The sequence below is a fragment of the Cherax quadricarinatus genome, chromosome 60 (assembly GCF_038502225.1).
Source record: "Cherax quadricarinatus isolate ZL_2023a chromosome 60, ASM3850222v1, whole genome shotgun sequence".
NCBI lineage: Eukaryota > Metazoa > Arthropoda > Malacostraca > Decapoda > Parastacidae > Cherax > Cherax quadricarinatus.
The window spans coordinates 7,358,629-7,377,021 of NC_091351.1; the positions used below are offsets into that span (position 1 = coordinate 7,358,629).

The following is an 18,393-nucleotide window of genomic DNA, read 5'->3' on the forward strand; positions in this document are numbered from 1 at the left end:
TTGATCTCACCTGTGATGTTGCGTGTCTGTGGTCGCTCTCTCATTGTCTTCGTTACTTTCAGCCACAGACACAACACCGCTCTTGTCCATTCAGTAAAATACTGGTATATGAACCGACAGGAGACTATTTCTGAATTCAGGTATTTCCCTGTGTCAGTAGTGTATGGTGTGAACCATATATTATTATTATCACAGTTTTTTAAAATATACTGGAAGCCTCTCAACGAGATAGGGGCAATCGACTAAGAGGAAACACATTCAGAGTCATTCGCTTAATTACTGTTTTGTCAGAATTGCGCTCACATAGTTAGATGACCCTCTGAAATGCAACATCCTCGCCTTTCCTCATTATTATTCTTATTATTATTAATTATTATTATTATTGTTGTTATTATTATTATTATTAATATTATTATCATCATCATTTTCAATAATAGTATAATTATCATTGTTATTATTACTATTGTATTTACATGAAGAGCTTAACGTGTAAGGGATCCTAAAACGCCTGTAGGAATGGTAGGCCATCAGGTTTGTTCCATGGAAGTGGAGAACAGTTTCAATTCTTTGGATCAAGATCCCTTCAACATTAGGACGACTCTATCAAGGGCCAGGATATTTAGGAAGTTAACTACTTGGCGTTTATATATCTTGTGTCAGGCTCTTGATGCAAGGAGCTGAAGTCACTTCTCTCCTCTTCCTCGAATCGAACCTTATTACCTCCCCTTCCCTAGGTGCTACGTGACCCATACTGGTTTAGAGCTTCTCCTCAAATTAAAAAAATGATAAACAATATAAAAAACTACAACAACAACAATAATAATAATAATAATAATAATAATAATAATAATAATAATAGTGGTTTTAAATATAATTACATAGTACTGGTATTGAAAGAAAGATAATAAGTAAATGAAAATATGTTGATAAATATACTGGGAATATACTCTGGCTATACACTGGTGAATATACTCTGGGTATACTCTGGTGAATATACTCTGGGAATACTCTGGTGGATATGCTCTGAATACACTCTGGGTATACTCTGGTAGATATACTCTGAATACACTCTGGATATACTCTGGGTATACCCTGGTGGATATACTCTGAATATACTGTTATGGATGTGTTTTGCATACACTTTGATTAATACACTCTGAATATACTCGGAAAATATATCCATGACGGTACTGCATACCATTAATAAAATGAAGAAAAGGCAAACTGGTACATTGTGACAACGTTTCGCCCACGACTTGATCAAACTCTACGCAGGGCGAGACGTTGTCCCAATAAACAGCTTCTTCTGTAGTCTTAGGCACATAAAATCACCATTTATTTCCCCTAGTGACAATCTTAAAGAAAATCTTGACTCTGATTTTTCCATTGTTAAATTTTCTGATGTTATATACACTGTTAAAAACTTACTGTTAATATTTTTAGATAAATTACTAGTTAATAAAACTGTAGACACATTCCTGGTCAATGAAATTGATAAATTACTTTTTTAATAGTTGTATGTAAATTACTGTTTAGTGTTTTATGTAAATTACGGCAAATAGTTGTATATAAATTGCGGGTTAATAGAATTGTATATAAATTATTGGTTAAAAGGAGTTGTATATAAATTACTAGTTAACAAGAGTTGTATAAAAATTACTGGTTAACAAGAGTTGTATATAAATTACTGGTTAACAAGAGTTGTATAAAAATTACTGGTTAACAAGAGTTGTATATAAATTAGTAGTTACAAAGAGTTGTATAAAAATTGATTAAAATTAGTTGTATAAAAACTGTTTTTTTTGTAGATAAATTGCTGAGAAGTAGAGTTGCAGATAAGTAGACGGAAGTGGCAAGTAGAGTCAGTGAAGCACGTTCTTTAAACAGCTTTCAAAAATAGGCTGGACGTATGAGTGTGGAGAGTGGGCTGTGAAAAGGACTTGCTTAGCATGGGCCAGTTAGCCTACTGTAGTTTCAAGACACACGAGCAATGCTGAGGATATGTATAACACGTTTTGCCCCCTGGGGACTCAGTGGATTGAGAGGGGGGGCCCTCCCAAGTGGGTGAAAAGTGCCCTAAGAAAGTGCCCTAAGTGGTGTATAAACTTCTTTATTTCTCATTGCGCGTTTGTGTTAGTGTGTCCAATGTTTGTGCTGATGTGTCGAATGTTTGTGTTAATGTGTCGAATGTTTGTGTTAATGTGTCGAATGTTTGTGTTAGTGTATCGAATGTTTGTGTTAGTGCGTCGAATGTTTGTGCTAATGTGTCGAATGTTTGTGTTAATGTGTCGAATGCTTGTGTTAGTGTGTCGAATGTTTGTGTGTGTCGAATGTTTGTGTTAATGTGTCGAATGTTTATGTTAATGTCTCGAACATTTGCGTTAGTGTGTCGAATGTTTGCGTTAATGTGTCGAATGTTTGTGTTAGTGTGTCGAATGTTCATAATCATGATGAATATGAAAGGTGTTAAGCTTTATCAGTGGAAAAGCAGACACAAATGCAATTGAATGCAACTCTTAATCGACAACGTTTCGCCTACACAAAGGGCTTTATAGTTACAAACAGATGTGTTTGTGACTTGATGAAGTCCACTGTGTGGCCGAAACGTTGTCGGTATTTTACTGTATGTAGACAAGACTAATTAAAGGTAATGTTTCTTCCTCCGTGGGGGGTGAAACGTTGTGTTTGAAATAAAGATTTTCGCCAGCAAATAGAATTCTGCCACTGTACTTGTCCGTAATCGCGTCATTTCGTAACAGAGTCACTTTTGTCAGGAGCAATAGTTCAAATAATTTAGTCTAAAGACAACGTTTCTCCCCTGTGTGGGCAAAACTTTGTGTCTGAAATATAGCTTTTCGTGTGCAAATGGTTCTACTGCTGGACGGCAATCGTTCCCTTCCATAAAAACGTTATTTATATCAGGAATCTAATATTTTCTAATATTTGAAGGCTGTTCCTCTCTCTGTTGATTAGATTGTAAGATGATTGTTGAGAGGGAGAGACAAGCTCAAAGCAAGATTTAGATGTGGGGCGACGTTTTGCTCTAAGCACTTGCTTATCATAGAGCGAAACGCTGTCACAACAAAAGCCCTGCATAATAACTGTTGCTTCTAAACCAGTTACGTGGAAAAATATTAACCGATCATAATTATGTGCAATAAGGACCGTATTTTTCAATGTCAGTCCTGATTTATTAATAAAAATTGAGCCATTTATTGTTCACAACATTATGGGGGGAAAAAGTGCTTAAAATATAATAACAGAGGTTATATAATCTCTCCCTGCTTGAGATAATTCCCTACAGATGATGTCGCTTCGGTGATAGGCACCTGTCAGCTCACGTCACACAGGACATGCCATCACGCACACACTCACCTCACTATACAATACATCTCATTGCTTGTTTCCCTTCACTCTTTCAAAATGACATCAACTGGTTAGAGATACAAGATTATGTTAAAATTATCTTATAGTGCTTAAATTACACACACACACACACACGCAAAAAAAATAGTTATATTAACTGTTCATTTTAACTACCATTAAGGCAATCTAAAAGTTGAGGAACTTCTTACGTCCTTTAGAAAATCTTCAGAGTTTGAGCAAACCTTCATACCATTTAAATTTGTTATGAAAACAGTGATCTCCGATTTTATAATATGGATAATGATAACCATTGTTTTTTGGGAGCAGAATTGAACATTGTGTTCTTTCACCTGCTCTTGAAAGCTCTGCTCACTCAAAGCTCACATATTCATTTGGTGTTCTTTTCCTTATTCTTGAAAGCTGTGCATATTTTTTTTCCACGTATTACAGATGATGAAATAATCGAAAAATAAGGTATAGCTTTAACCAAAAGTGCCTTAGAAACTTTGATAATTTCATTGAACAGTATTTATAATCCAGAAGATAAGGAAGTAATCTCAGCTAAAAATATATTGGTTGTACCATTTTAAGCTAATTTTACTGAAATTCCTCCTTTGCTCAAAATTTTATTTTTGATGTATATGTGAGACGAGAAACATTAAGAATTGCCTACAGAATGTTAATATTTGTGTTTTACATGTCCATTATAAAAAAAACATCAGTTTTATATAGAGCAAAATGAAAACAACTATAGATATAGAGCCAGATAAAACATAGTATTACACCTGGAGAGAATTGGAACGCTCCACAAGACAACTTTTGTGAGCAAATCAATTGTTGAAATAGGAGTGACAGGTAAAAAATTATCTATTGGTAATCCAAACAGAATTCCAGGACTTCTTACAATCATTGTTAAAAGAATATATGATAGTTTTAAGCTAAGTCGTTCTTCCCATATAGTGATTGTTATTGAACCAGATCACCTATATACACCAGGTATTTACTTTGGTTATACAGTATATGCTAATATATGGTGTTTGGAATTCGCTTCTTTAGCCTTGTGGTAAGATTTGAATTATTTGTAAGGGTTTTAAAGGAATGTAAAGAGGAACTTAGCAAACCTTCGGCTAATCTTTTCAACATATCACTACAAACTGGGATAGTGCCTGATAAGTGGAGAGTGTAATTCCGTTGCATGTATATAACAATGTATGGTGTTTCTGTTCTGTTATTTTTCATATATGTTATATACATGCTATACTTCCACGATTGTTCATCTGTTTTAAGTATTAACATGAACTAACTTACCAGATTTGAAATAATATGCACTGGCTGGTAGAGAACTCCCTTGCAACGCTTTATACATTTTCAGTACTCTTTCGTTGTTTCCAGCACTGTCCAGACCATTATGTAGTGTGCATTAGTCTTTATGTACTGTTGCAGTTCCAGTTGCACCATCCAGGTCATGGCGTACTGTGCGTTGCAGTGCCTTCCAGGACTTCATATTGTGCTGATTCCAGTGCCCTCAAGATCGTCATGTATAGTGTGTTGATCCCAGTACCATCCAGGTCATGTACTGTGTGTTGATTCTAGTACCGTATAAGCAGTCATGTAAATTTGTACGAGTACTGTTCATTGCACCATGTACTTTGGACTAAGCCTCAGTCTTCAAAACACAGAGATAGGCGGTTACCGTGTCTCCCTTCTCTAGCATCTGCACCTACAGTTATATCCGTGTGTCTGGTGCTTCTATCGATGTATACAAGATTTCTTCACATGTGATCTATACTCACACAGATCCCACCTACAGTAATATGTGTGTGTGTGTGTGTGTGTGTGGTGCTTCTATGAACGAATAAAAGATTTTTTCACATACCATCTATACACACACTAATCCTCTGTTTGCATTATTTAGATTTTCCAAAACAAGTGAAAACGGTATCTGATGTCGGTAAGCAAAGCAATTCTTAGTGTCTGCCCAAGAAGAAATTTTTGCCCTGCATTACTACCTTATACACTGTTACTACTTCAAATATATATTATATTTTCAGCATTTACGAAAGAAATTGTCAGTATTTTCTTTCAAGCAATGGACAGTGTATATGTATGTGGTAGCGAGAGAGTCGGTAAGCGGACTTCTTCAGGAACTTATCCTTCTCTCTGGTCCGGCTAGCCAGCCAGTCGGGCCTTGGTTGGGGGTGAGGGACGATGGGTTGGGAGGGATGATGGAGAGGGAGAGAGGAGGGGGAGAGACGGTAGGAGGCATGGAGAATCCGAAGGTTGGCAGCACTGGTGGAAGCAACAGTTGCAGAGGGAGGTGGGGGAAGCGGGAGTAACACGGGGCGGAGTCGGGGGGAAACGCAGCCACGGGAGGGCGGGCTCCAGGATCACTTTGGGAGGGTTAGGGGCGTGGAAATGGGAGTTGGGGGTGAAGAGGTGTGTTGGGGGAGAGGAGGTGTGTTGGGGGAAAGAAGCTTGGTGGGGGAGGAGGAGGAGGAGGAGGAGGAGAAGCTGGCTGCCTGCTGCACGATGCTACAAGAAAGATTACGCTAGTTTTTGACTTGAGAGAGTTTTAACTGCACTTTCGATGACTCTGATGGAATATTATTATGGAACTGTGGGGTGCAATTTCTTGACGGTAGAAACTCTGTTTCTGAAGTTGTTGCTTTGCAAGTTAGTGTTGAATAAATTCATTTGAGTTACATTTCTGCCTTGCAGTTTTGTAGACGCTGTGTTATTTCAAGGTTTAGGCAACCAACTTAATTGATCTGTTTCTTATTTTTTTCTTATCGTGTCTCTGGGCGCGGCGCGCTGTATGGGAGGCGGCGGCGGCGGCCGCTGGTTTACCTACCGACCAACAAGCCGCAAACCAGCAACCATATGTTAAACTGCGCAAGTCCAACCACCACCTACGCCAGGCGGGTTTCATTCACAGATAGAGAGAGCGTACTTCACACCCCATGACGCCACCATGCCGCCCGTACGCCCATATCCCGCTGCTCCCAGCCCTCTCTGCCTCACCCGCCCGGGGACGATCAAGCCACTCTTAAGCGCTCACCCTCTTCTCCCAACCTGCATTGCTAGTCTTAACACATTGTCTAATGTCTCCGTATACTCCCTGGGCCGAGAGGCTTGAGGTATGGCCATGATGGCCCATGGGGTGGCCACTGCAAGCTGAAATCCACATGTGATGAAGCTCCTGGTGTGTGTGTGTGTAAGCGAGGAACTTGTGTGGCGAGCTGGCCTGCATTGCACACTAGACTGATAAGCGCCAGACGCTGCTGCGTTCACCCTCACCCCGTGACCATGACTACCTGCACACGCTGTTCTTTACTATTATGGTTCTTGGGCATCACTGTGGTGTAGGGTCAGTGGTGTAGGTCGGCGGGAGGGGCAGAGGAAGGTGGGGCAGTTAGTGTTGTGGGTGGGGGCATAGCTGGGGCAGGAGCCGCGGGGCGGGCAGCAAGCAGAGAGAGAGTGACTGGGGCAACCAGGGGGACCTGGTAGGTGCTGCCCCACACCACTGCGGCGAAGGGGCATGCACCCGGGCATACACTTTTCACATGATCTCGTCGCGTTTCAGATGATAGCATTCGGAGAGGGGGATTGTGGGAGTGGGAGACGGAGCATGACCACAACAATCCTGCAGGGTTCTTCACCTTAGTCACCCCTGACCAGGTCTAAGTTGACCCACCGCCCTGGCTCGCCCACGGCCCCGCCGCTGCCCCGCCACCCATCCTCACCTCTGATCACTACTGCCAATTAGGTAACAGTTTCTAGTAAAAATCACGAGTATTTATCACGGCACGACTCTCAAAAACGTCAGGGCACGGGGTATTTTTGCTGCAGGCGCCGTGTCTGCCGCACTGCTCGCGGTGCTTGTGTGATCTTTGTGTCGTGCTGTGAACTTGTCGTGTCTTAGGAAACTCCTGCGAAGGCATACACGCCTGCAACAGCAGTAGGAGGACGTGTGACACGGAGTATCCGTGACTGGCACGCCCGGTGGACCGTGTTTAAACTTTCATCCACTCTTAGCCCTATTTTCCTGCCCCGTGCTTTGAAGCTCCCGACTGAAGAAGGCCTAACTTCTTGGGGTACAAGGGGATACACCCGCTGCCAAGACGCCCACGCCCACTTTCCTTGGGTGTACAAGACACCCACTCTGAGCGCACACGTTGTCTTCAAGTCCTCATGCGTACGATAGCAGCAACAACAACAACAACAACAACAACAACAACAAGTTGACTGTAGCTGTTCATTCGTGTGATGGACACTGTCTGAAGATGTAGACACATGTCCTTGTGTCCCACCACCACCTGTCCTCTACTACCTGATCTTCACCACCTGCCCTTCACCATCTGCCCTCCACCACCTACCCTTCACCACCATCCCCGCCAACATTCCCCTACCCTCCAAAACTACCTCCCCCAGCCCTCCAAAACCACCACCATCAGTCCTACTAAACCACCACCATTACCACCACTTGCTCTCCAACATTACCACCATCATTACCATCACCACTTGCTCTCCAACATTACCACCACCACCACCACCACCATAACTACTTGCTCTGCAACATTACCACCACCACCACCATAACCACTTGCCCTCCAACATTACCACCGCCACCATCACCATCACCACCACCACTTGCTCTCCAGCATTACCACCATCACCACTTGCTCTTCAACATTACCACCACCACCACCATCACCACTTGCTCTGCAACATTACCACCACCACCACCATAACCACTTGCCCTCCAGCATTACCACCATCACCACTTGCTCTTCAACATTACCACCACCACCACCATCACCACTTGCTCTCCAATATTACCACCACCACTTGCTCTCCAACATTATCACCACCACCATCACCACTTGCTCTCCAACATTACCACCACTACCACATGCCATCGACTACTACTACCTACCTTCCCCAACCACCACCACCTTACATTCACATATGCCCACTCATTCGTAATCCCCTATCAGTCTTCCCAGCCCCACTCACCACCCACCCGCCCACTAACAACCCATAATATACCCAACCAATCTCTTGCAATAACCCTCACTTATCCCATCTAACCCACAGTCACTTAACCAATCCCAGCCCACTCCAACTAACCCACAACAGTCACTAAACCTATACCAGCCCACTTCAACAATACTTGAACCAGGAAGCAAAATGGATCTACCTAACGGGCGGCTGGGTGGGAATTACGCTCACCCGCCCACTTCTCATACGCCTACGCACGCCCACCACCAGTACCCCGGCCACCTGCCCGACTTCCTCAGATTTCACCAACCTCCACCGCCCATGGTAACTATTGTTATAGTAGGCATAGTCACCGCCTATTAAGTGGGCGGCTTCCGCCCAGTCGACGATCGGTGTCACCTCACAAGGGATATTTAACACAGAAGAGGAAGACAACTCGTGATTTTGTCTAGGAGTTTTAACACGCATATGTATGTAGTATGTTCACACACACACACACACACACACACACACACACACACACACACACACACACACACACACACACCGCAACTCAACACTATACAACCAGCCAAACACCACAATACACCATCCACATAGCACACCACACACAAACTCCACACCACACCACCTACACACCACACCACCTACACACCACACCACCTACACACCACACCACCTACACACCACACCACCTACACACCACACCACCCACCCAACACACTACACTGCCTTACAATACCTCCATCTCATACTACACCCACATGTACTTGGTCACCTAACCTTAACGAACTCACTGAAAGTGGAACAAGGTCGTAGAAATCCTAGAGTCATACGTGTAATGAAAGAGCATAAAAGGAGGGTAGTGACTGCATTATAACAGAGCAGTAGCCAGATTTAGAAACACGAAGTATGGTATATAAAGGTAAGTGCCCGACATTAGGAGAAAGAGGATAGGTTTAAAAGTAAGGACGGAAGGTGGGGAGTGAGAAAGATGGATTATTGTGAGAGGTGGAGATTAAATAAGTCGCAGTAGCGTTGCTGGAACAATTCACCAAAAACCAGCATTTAGCAAATGAATCTTCTGATGTTTCGGTCCGTTCTGGACCATTTTCAGGTCAGGATGGACCGAATATCGTTACGTGGGTCCTCTTCTAAATGCGAATTTTGGGTGCATTGTAGCAGTCGGTCAGTCCTAGGGATTGGAAGAGAATATGCGACAATTGAGAATGGAGAAAAACAATATTTTAGGACCTCTTCACACAAGAGACCAGACAGTACAAGAGAGAGATGACCACGAGAGAACTGTTGACGACGGAAGGGACAATCTGGATTATCAGCCAGATGAATGATGGAGGAAGGTGTATGATTTACTATCTGACTGATGGTGCCAAATCAAAACTGGAGAGAAGGGAGGATGAAAAAGAAATGAGAGGAAACATATGTAGCACAGACGGAACGGAGGAAATAAACCAGGTGATAAGCTGTCTGATAGAATCGACTTCTGTTAAGTGGTTCTTTCATTAGATTTATGATAAACAGAATCTTAGGGTGAAAAACGAACCAATAGCAAAAATGAAGATTCAGACATGTGTATTTTATAACCAGACTGGATCAGAAGGAAGACAGAGCAATTGATGGATTGGACATACAAAAGATAACGCTAAATGGAGAAATGGGCAATAGAACAGGGAAGAAAAATCCCTGTCCACCCCGTCTCATAAGCAGAGTTTTCCTAGAAGAGAAGCAATCCCTCCTATTTTCCCCACCTTCCCATAAAACCCTCTCCCAACTCTTTCCCATCTAACTACATGCACTCTGTGGAAAAGGTAGCATCCATTCACATTTAATAAATGTCCTGAACTGTACACAGTATCCTCTTCCAAAATCTGTCGGTATCAGCATACCACCATGTACATCCTATACGTACTCTCCTCTAACACACTTATTAGTATGCCCTCGTCCTCGGAAATCTCATAAACTAATACCAAAACGCAAACCACAAGCACTCCTCATCCTTAACCCAACCTATTACTATCCTATCCACGAATATTCATTTTCAATTAACAACCTGTAAAACGAACTATGATATAACAAATCAAAACACAAAAGACAGAGAAGTCAAATTACGGTACAGATGCATGAAGATAAAAAAATAAAAAATAATGAAAAATGAAACTAATGGCAGACATCACAGTCCACAGGGAGACAAAATTCATATAAACAATATTTTCAGTGTGGTATGAAGTACTTAAGAAAGAAAAAAAAAAGAAAACTTGGGAAATAATGTGATTGAGTAGCAAGTAAAAACAAGTGACATTTTGAGAATCTGAGAGTGATAAACAGAAGCTAATTCAATGACTACATACATATAATAGTGACCGGGGACCCATAACAAAAGGGATAATAATCTACACCTATTCACCAAATACCATGAGGCAGAGAACAGGAGGACAAGAACTCTAGGGCAATGGCAAACAAAACTTCCGAAGTGATAAAGCCTACCATACCATGGCAGATATACTCATCAAGAAATACTTCGTCAAGAAGGGAATAAAGAGAACAAGGAGCCACATAGAGGACCAGGCAACTGGATGGCAAAGCTCAGGGACAATTTGATGGAAAAACTTCCTGTGTGAGCATCTCAGAGATGCGATCACATTAAGAGTATATGAAACATCATGACTGGATCTGGCAGTTACCTTAAACGCATCTGATAGACGAGAAATGGACAGCGAGATGCCGCCGAGTGCCACCCACAACACAATCTTAAGTATCAACTTCCTATTGGAAGAAATCCCAGAGAGAGAGAGAGAGAGAGAGAGAGAGAGAGAGAGAGAGAGAGAGAGAGAGAGAGAGAAACAGAAGTGGAATGAGATAAAAAAAATGACTAGAGGAAATGAAATTATTAAGAGATAGGCGAGTTCATGACCTGAAGAACAGCGGGAATTGGGATTACAATGAAAGATATGCAGTGTCTAGCCAGGAAAGACAGGAAGGCAGAAGTAAAACTTTATCCCAAACCTAAAAAATGCCACTGAAGATCTGCAAACAGATCACACGAGTGTGTCCGGTTCATTGTAACGTTTGCATCAGCAGTATAGAGCCCACACTTAAACAAGAATGAGATTCATCAAGAAATTAGGAGAAATAACCTTTGAAGAATGAAGAACTGAACTTCCTAGCAAAACAGAAAACAAGAAAATCAGGGAAGACATGATCACGACATATTAAATACTCAAATGACTTGGCTGAGAGGCGATGAGTTTCATGTGTTTTACATAAGAGCTAATGATGTGAATTCAAACAGTGAAGTCTGAAATATTTCTTCAGCATCAGCATGTTCAGAAAGAGAAATGATCTGAACGAGAAAGAGAAGAACATATTCGTAACCCGACTGGTACTTGAGTTGATGTAAATTGACTATTAATAGAGACTTGAGACATTTTATTTAGTAATACAGGAAGAGACAATCAGGGTGGATATAATCATGACATACAAAATTCTCTGAGGATTTTATAGGATGAATTATTGCACGTGGATGTGATGCAAGAAGAGGGAACCAAGTGACATAAACGGAAACTACAGGCACAGGTGAGACATAGGGACGTTAGGAAGTACTTTTTCAGTCTTACGATGGAGAGTAAGTGGATCGCTCTTGATGAAGAGGTGGAGGCAAATAGTATACATAGCTTCAAGGATACACATGATAGGATCCTTTAGGCAAAGCCAAGAACTATAAATTTAAGCCCTACAGAAACATAAACACGCACACGCGCGCCCACACACACACACACACACACACACACACACACACACACACACACACACACACACACACACACACACACACACACACACACACACACACACTAAAATAATACACATTCTCTCTCTCCCAAATACTCTGGATATTTGCACTGCCCTTGCATAGTTTTAGGACACTTCAGCCTCCCATTCTCAACCATTACATCTTGTTACCTCACACGTCACACATAAACTACTCCCACCAAGTTTAATAAACGCTCATCAGTGGGACAAACGCGCCTACAGACAAACAATACATTTGAACATAATGTTAGTGCTGTATAACTCTCCCTCTCACATATGCCATAACAGGTCACACTGCGTGACTCTGGATAAGGAGGAAGTGACCTCAGGACTTGGGCAGTGTCAGATTTCCACTGGGTTTGTGTGATGTTGAAACTGGGTCGTGATTCACTATTAATATACTCGAGGATTTTGCAACTGTGGGTGAGTTAGGCATGCCTATCTTGGGCCAGTAGGCCTGCTGCGGTGCTCCTTCCTTCTCATGATCTTATGTTTTTTATATTTTGTTTTATTGAGAGTAAAGGCAGGTTCCCAATTGATATTACGTAGATTATTTATAAACTCTCTGTAGAACTGGATCCTGACCTGCCCACAGTAGTGGAAAACGAATAGACAGGCGTTGTTTAACAAGCCTTTATAGGGAATACATTTAGTTCCATGCAAATTTCTATCAAATCATGACTTGATTAATCTCTCAACAGAGTGATACACTTAAAAAAAAAAAAAAGGCTGGATCTGCAATTTTTTTTCAACACCAACCATGGAAAAATTGCAGAACTGTCTCACGCATATCGAACACATCTCTAATGTGTATATAACATCTCTCATGTTCATCTAACATCTCTCATGTTCATCTAACATCTCTCATGTTCATCTAACATCTCTCATGTTCATCTAACATCTCTCATGTTCATCTAACATCTCTCATGTTCATCTAACATCTCTCATGTTCATCTAACATCTCTCATGTTCATCTAACATTTATGCTTATGTAACAGATCATGTTTATTTAGTGTAATGTTGGCAGAATTATCGACAATATGTTAGGTAAAATGACACAAGTGCAGCTAATGTGATATTTTTATTGTGGCAACGTTTCGCTCTCCAGGAGCTTTGTCAAGCCATTACAAGCACTACAGGGACAGGTACACAGAGGTCCGTCAGGACGGGTCCTGACCCGGGTCTTCATGGCCCGGAGCTTCATCACCCGGGTCAGAGGGGTATATATAGGCACAGAATGAGGTGTAAAGCATAACATATACTCTGTTGTTTATATTTCTATCCGTTTGTTCTATGCATGACTGATTAAAAAAATCCTGAGGAATTTCGTATGCACCAGACGCTTCATGGGTAGTTTTTTCTTTTTCTTTTTTTTTTGAGACAATTGTATTGAAAATGTATTGAGTAGGGATTAAATTAGTCATATTATTTCATATGTATTTTGGGTTAGGGACTATTAAATTATTATATGTGTCTAGTGTGTGTCTTTAATTTCTTTAATTGACTTATTTTCGACATTTTGTGTAAAAAAATGCCTCGAACATGATTTCTAATATTTTGACTAAGCCATTTTTTTTTTTTACTTTTTGGTGGCTGTATATGTTGTTAAATGTATTTGTTATTTTTGCTGCCAGTTGTTGGACTTAAGATTCACACTTCAAAGAGAACACTTAAGACCACATTTCGGTCGTTGTGGCCCAGTTTAGTGCCTCGATGATGGTTCTCGACGGACCGAAACATCGTTTTAAGCTTCCTCTTCGATTTGCGAGTTAGGAATTGTCCCAATCACGGTATTGTAGGTTGTGAATTGACGCAGTCAGGGTACTGTAGGCAGTGAATTGTCCTAGTCACGGTATTGTAAGTTCTGAATTGTCCTAGTCACGGTATTGTAAGTTCGGAATTGTCCTAGTCACGGTATTGTAAGTTTTGAATTGTCCTAGTCACGGTATTGTAAGTTGTGAATTGTCCCAGGCACTGTATTGTAGGTTGTGAATTATTCCATCCACTGTACTGTGGGTTAGATGTGAATTATAACAGTCATGGTATTGAGGGTTGTAAGTCGTTCCAGCAGCGATCTTTAACAATACACAGCACTACTATATAGTAGCAAGCTACCCATTGCTTGGGATCAGAACCAGATTAAAACTTCGTAGCTCCTGGACTACAGGTACTGTGAGGACACCAGTGATATTTTCAGAAGGGAAAAAAAAGTTAAAGAAATATTAAATTAATTTTTACAAGGGTAACCACTTTTAAAGTTAAACCATTTGTTTTGCGTAATTTCTTGGAACCAAATTTCCCCATAACATTCGGAAATTGTAAGTTGTTGTTGAGCATCTCTGGAGGCCCTCAAGCTGGCGGAGGCCCCTGGGCTCCAGCTGGCTGAGGCCCCTAGGCTACAGCCCCTGATGCCCATGCCATAATCCGGCCCTACTTGGGCTATACGAATCATATAGACAAGTAGTGTCATCCTTTTCAAGTCTATGAAAAAAATGCAAATTTTGTACCCTAAAGAACTACCATAATCTGTATAAATTTTCGAATCCCTAAAATTGAAGCAGAATCCTTCAAAATCACAAGATCTAGGAAATATAGCTTTAATGAGGCTGCACCGATGAAATGTTAGATTTTTATAACAAACTGGGAACCGTGTGTGTTGAGATTAACAACTAATTAAATCATAAGCTAGAAAATGTAATTGAAAAGACTGAACCAATAACATTTATTTTCTAATTACCATTTTACCATTAACTTGGCAGATATAACAGTAGACAAGAATACATCTACTACCTTCCCCGTCAAGGAGGGGTGTCATGATACTGGTTAAGGGCTCTTGATCAAGGGAATTGGAGCTACCCCCTTCCCTTCCCTCTTTTCATGGGTCAAATCTGACTGCCTCCCATTTCCCATGCGGTGTATGTTTGTTACTGGTTTAACATTTCCCCCACATATATATATATATATATATATATATATATATATATATATATATATATATATATATAGTACAGTATATACTTGATATAAATTCTAATTAATAAGTAACTTATTACAGTTTAAATATTAACATTCCTGAAAGTTACGAAAAATAGACCATGAGATTTATATATATATATATATATATATATATATATATATATATATATATATATACATAATATAAAATATATATATATATATATATATAATATATATAATATACATAAATATATATAAAATATATATAAAATATATATATACATATATATATATATATATATATATATATATTATATATATATTATGTATAATATATATATATATATATAATATATATATATATATATATATATATATATATATATATATATATATATATATATATATATATATATATATATATATATAACATTTCTAGTTCTGGATGATATAAACTGGGAAGCCAGTGAATATATTGAGTTTTTTTTTATTTTGTGACTCAAACATTTTTAGGTTTGAAGTTACAGTATTTATGAAAGGATTTTGTTAATTGTTTAAGCTTTTTGTCAGAAGATACACTAGATGACCTGTTGGACTTCCTTATCAACCAAAAATATAATCTTTTCTTGCACTGTAATCATATTGATTTAATATGCGTTTCACTGTGAATTAGTGTTCAATGGCAAATTATATTTACAGAAATTTAGCATGACTACGGATAATTATTTGTCTCCTATATTGGGTAATTTGTGCATGAAATGTTTTGATATCAAAGGACTCTAAAACATGGTTTCCAGAGATACCAAATGGTTGAGGTATGTGGATGATGTACTCTGTGGTCATTTAATGAAAGAAACCATACCACGGGTGGGGTTTGAACCCGCGATCAGTGTGTCTCAAAACTCGTGTCATTACGATTTCGTGAGTTTTATAATGAAAGTCCTGATTTTTTTTACACAGATTAAACTCACTGGTCCCTTCCAGGTAAACGGAAAAAATCAGTTCCTGGACATAAATCTCTATAAGTCTGGTAGAACGTGTAAGTTCAATGTTTATGGTAAACCATCGAACATTTGTTCATAAATACATTACTATTCGGATCACCAAACGAGTTAGATTTGACAGGAAACAAGACAAGTGTTTCCTGACGCTGGTCTTAGTTTTATGACCCACAGCTGGAGTTTTTGGTCACGTGACAGAGGCCTTCCGCTGGCTTACCCCTCCACCCTTTTAAAAATTATGGTTATGATTAAAACCAATAAGTTAAACAGAGCGTATTTATATGATTTTAAGAGTCCTTAGGACATGTAGTGCTGAAATATATGATGGAGAAGTTAGAAAAATCTATGAAATTTCTTCTGACTTACAATATCCTAGAAGATTTATTGATAAAACTATGCTCGTAAAGCTAAAAATAAGTTGTACAAGAAAGAGCCGAACACTGATTATAATCTTAAACTTGTTAGTTCTAGCATATAATAAGTGTCTTGCATCTTCCACAAGCTCTTCAATACCTCAATGTTAAAACCTTACGTATGACAGCACTGTAAAACATTAATTTAAAATTATCCCAAAGATTTTTTGGGTTGTGTATACTCCATTCTTCGTTAAAGTTGTGATAGCTGTTATTTAGGACAAACTGGTAAGTTACTTGAGACCAGAATTAAACAACAAAAATCCAGTGGTTTGTTCATTCATGTGAAGGGATACAGGCCAATGTGTAGATTGAATTAATACCAAAGAATTACCTATACGTAATTTAATTCAACAAAATGTGGAATAATCATTTGTTAAACATGATGCACAACATATTTCAAATATGAGCTCTGGCATCTATAAACTTGAATATTTTATAGTTCAGAATATTGCTTATAATATTAAAGGTGAAAATATTTTTCACAAAAATACTGATTGTGTCCAGTGTCAAAAGAACAGTTTGTCTTAACTTATTAGATATGATGAACAAATGTATATGTGGGAAGGTGGCTTTTTATGGAGTAACCTTCATGGAGGGGACAGGTGATCCTGCTGCATTGTTTCTCCATTCTAATGTTTCTAAGTTGATGGTCTGATTAATTTGACATTTCCTGTATACATTTTTTTTTCTCTTTTTGGTAGGACATTAATGCTTATATTAAAATATAAACATATTTGGAATTTGCTGTTTTAATGGAAGCAGTTTTTCTGTTATATGCAGACCAGTAGGCCTCCAACAGTGCACTTTGAGACCTCACTGAGTGAGGTTGCACCTCACTGAGGGAGTTGTCACCTCTGAGTGAGGTATCACATCACTTTGTAGCATAAAATGTGCTTCTCGTGCCTCTCCTTCCTATTTCTCTGAAGATGTGTGTGTAAACACATGAAAACCCTCAGGTTTGCCTGCATATTTTTTTCACCGTGGCTTTTTTCTTTCATATTTGTGTGTGTGTGTGTGTGTGTGTGTGTGTGTGTGTGTGTGTGTGTGTGTGTGTGTGTGTGTGTGTGTGTGTGTCTGTCTGTGTGTACTCACCTAGTTGTACTCACCTTGTTGTGGCTGCGGGCCCCTGCTCCTGGCCCCGCCTCTTCACCTGGCCGCTACCCGGTCACTCTTCCCGCTCTGTGAGCTTTATCATACCTCTTCTTAAAGCTATGTATGAATCCTGTCTCCACTACATTACTACCCAGGCTATTCCACTTCCTGACAACTCTGTGACAGCTCCCTCGCTGTGTGTGTGTGTGTGTGTGTGTGTGTGTGTGTGTGTGTGTGTGTGTTTAGAATTCGCAGAACAGGCAAAATAGTCACAAACACTAATCTCAGGCCGAAGGAGATTCGAACTTAAGAACCTTCGTAGGTTTGAGTCTCCATCGGCCTGAGATCAGTGTTTGTGTGTGTGTATACAATGTTTTCTTGATGTCCATGAATATGGTCCTGCTTGAACAGTGAACAGTTCTTAGAAGCAGAGTTCATGCACTTGCACAAGCAGACGGGTGGGCAAGCATACAAGGCTGGCGGCTACCACACTTTCCCAGGGGTATCACACACACACACACACACACACACACACACACACACACACACACACACACACACACACACACACACACAGCGAGAGATAGCTTGAATGACTGAATTAATGATTGTGGTTCGTTACAAAACGCACAATAATCCCACATGTCACATCGTATGTGCTACAGCTATAAATAAGAATCAAATTTGTTGGGGTGGTCAGGCAACCAAGAAATACGGGGTGGGGGAGT

The 18,393-nt window shown here is 39.9% G+C and overlaps 1 protein-coding gene across 6 annotated transcripts in view; it reads left to right on the forward strand.

Annotated features, from left to right (window-relative positions):
• Positions 1–18,393, forward strand: part of dati (datilografo) — a 1,344,633-nt gene that overhangs the window by 247,003 nt on the left and 1,079,237 nt on the right. Inside the window, exon 1 of one of the 6 annotated variants that reach the window (XM_053784638.2) lies at positions 6,907–7,132. The exons of 4 other annotated variants lie outside the window; for them this stretch is intronic. Coding sequence is in view for 1 of the 2 variants with exons in the window: in XM_053784637.2 (XP_053640612.1) it covers positions 8,557–8,691 (135 nt within the window). In the remaining variant the exon portion in view is untranslated. Of the gene's footprint in view, positions 1–6,906; positions 7,133–7,195; positions 8,692–18,393 lie in introns of those variants that run through there. One more of the 6 variants, XM_053784637.2, reaches the window with a different exon arrangement.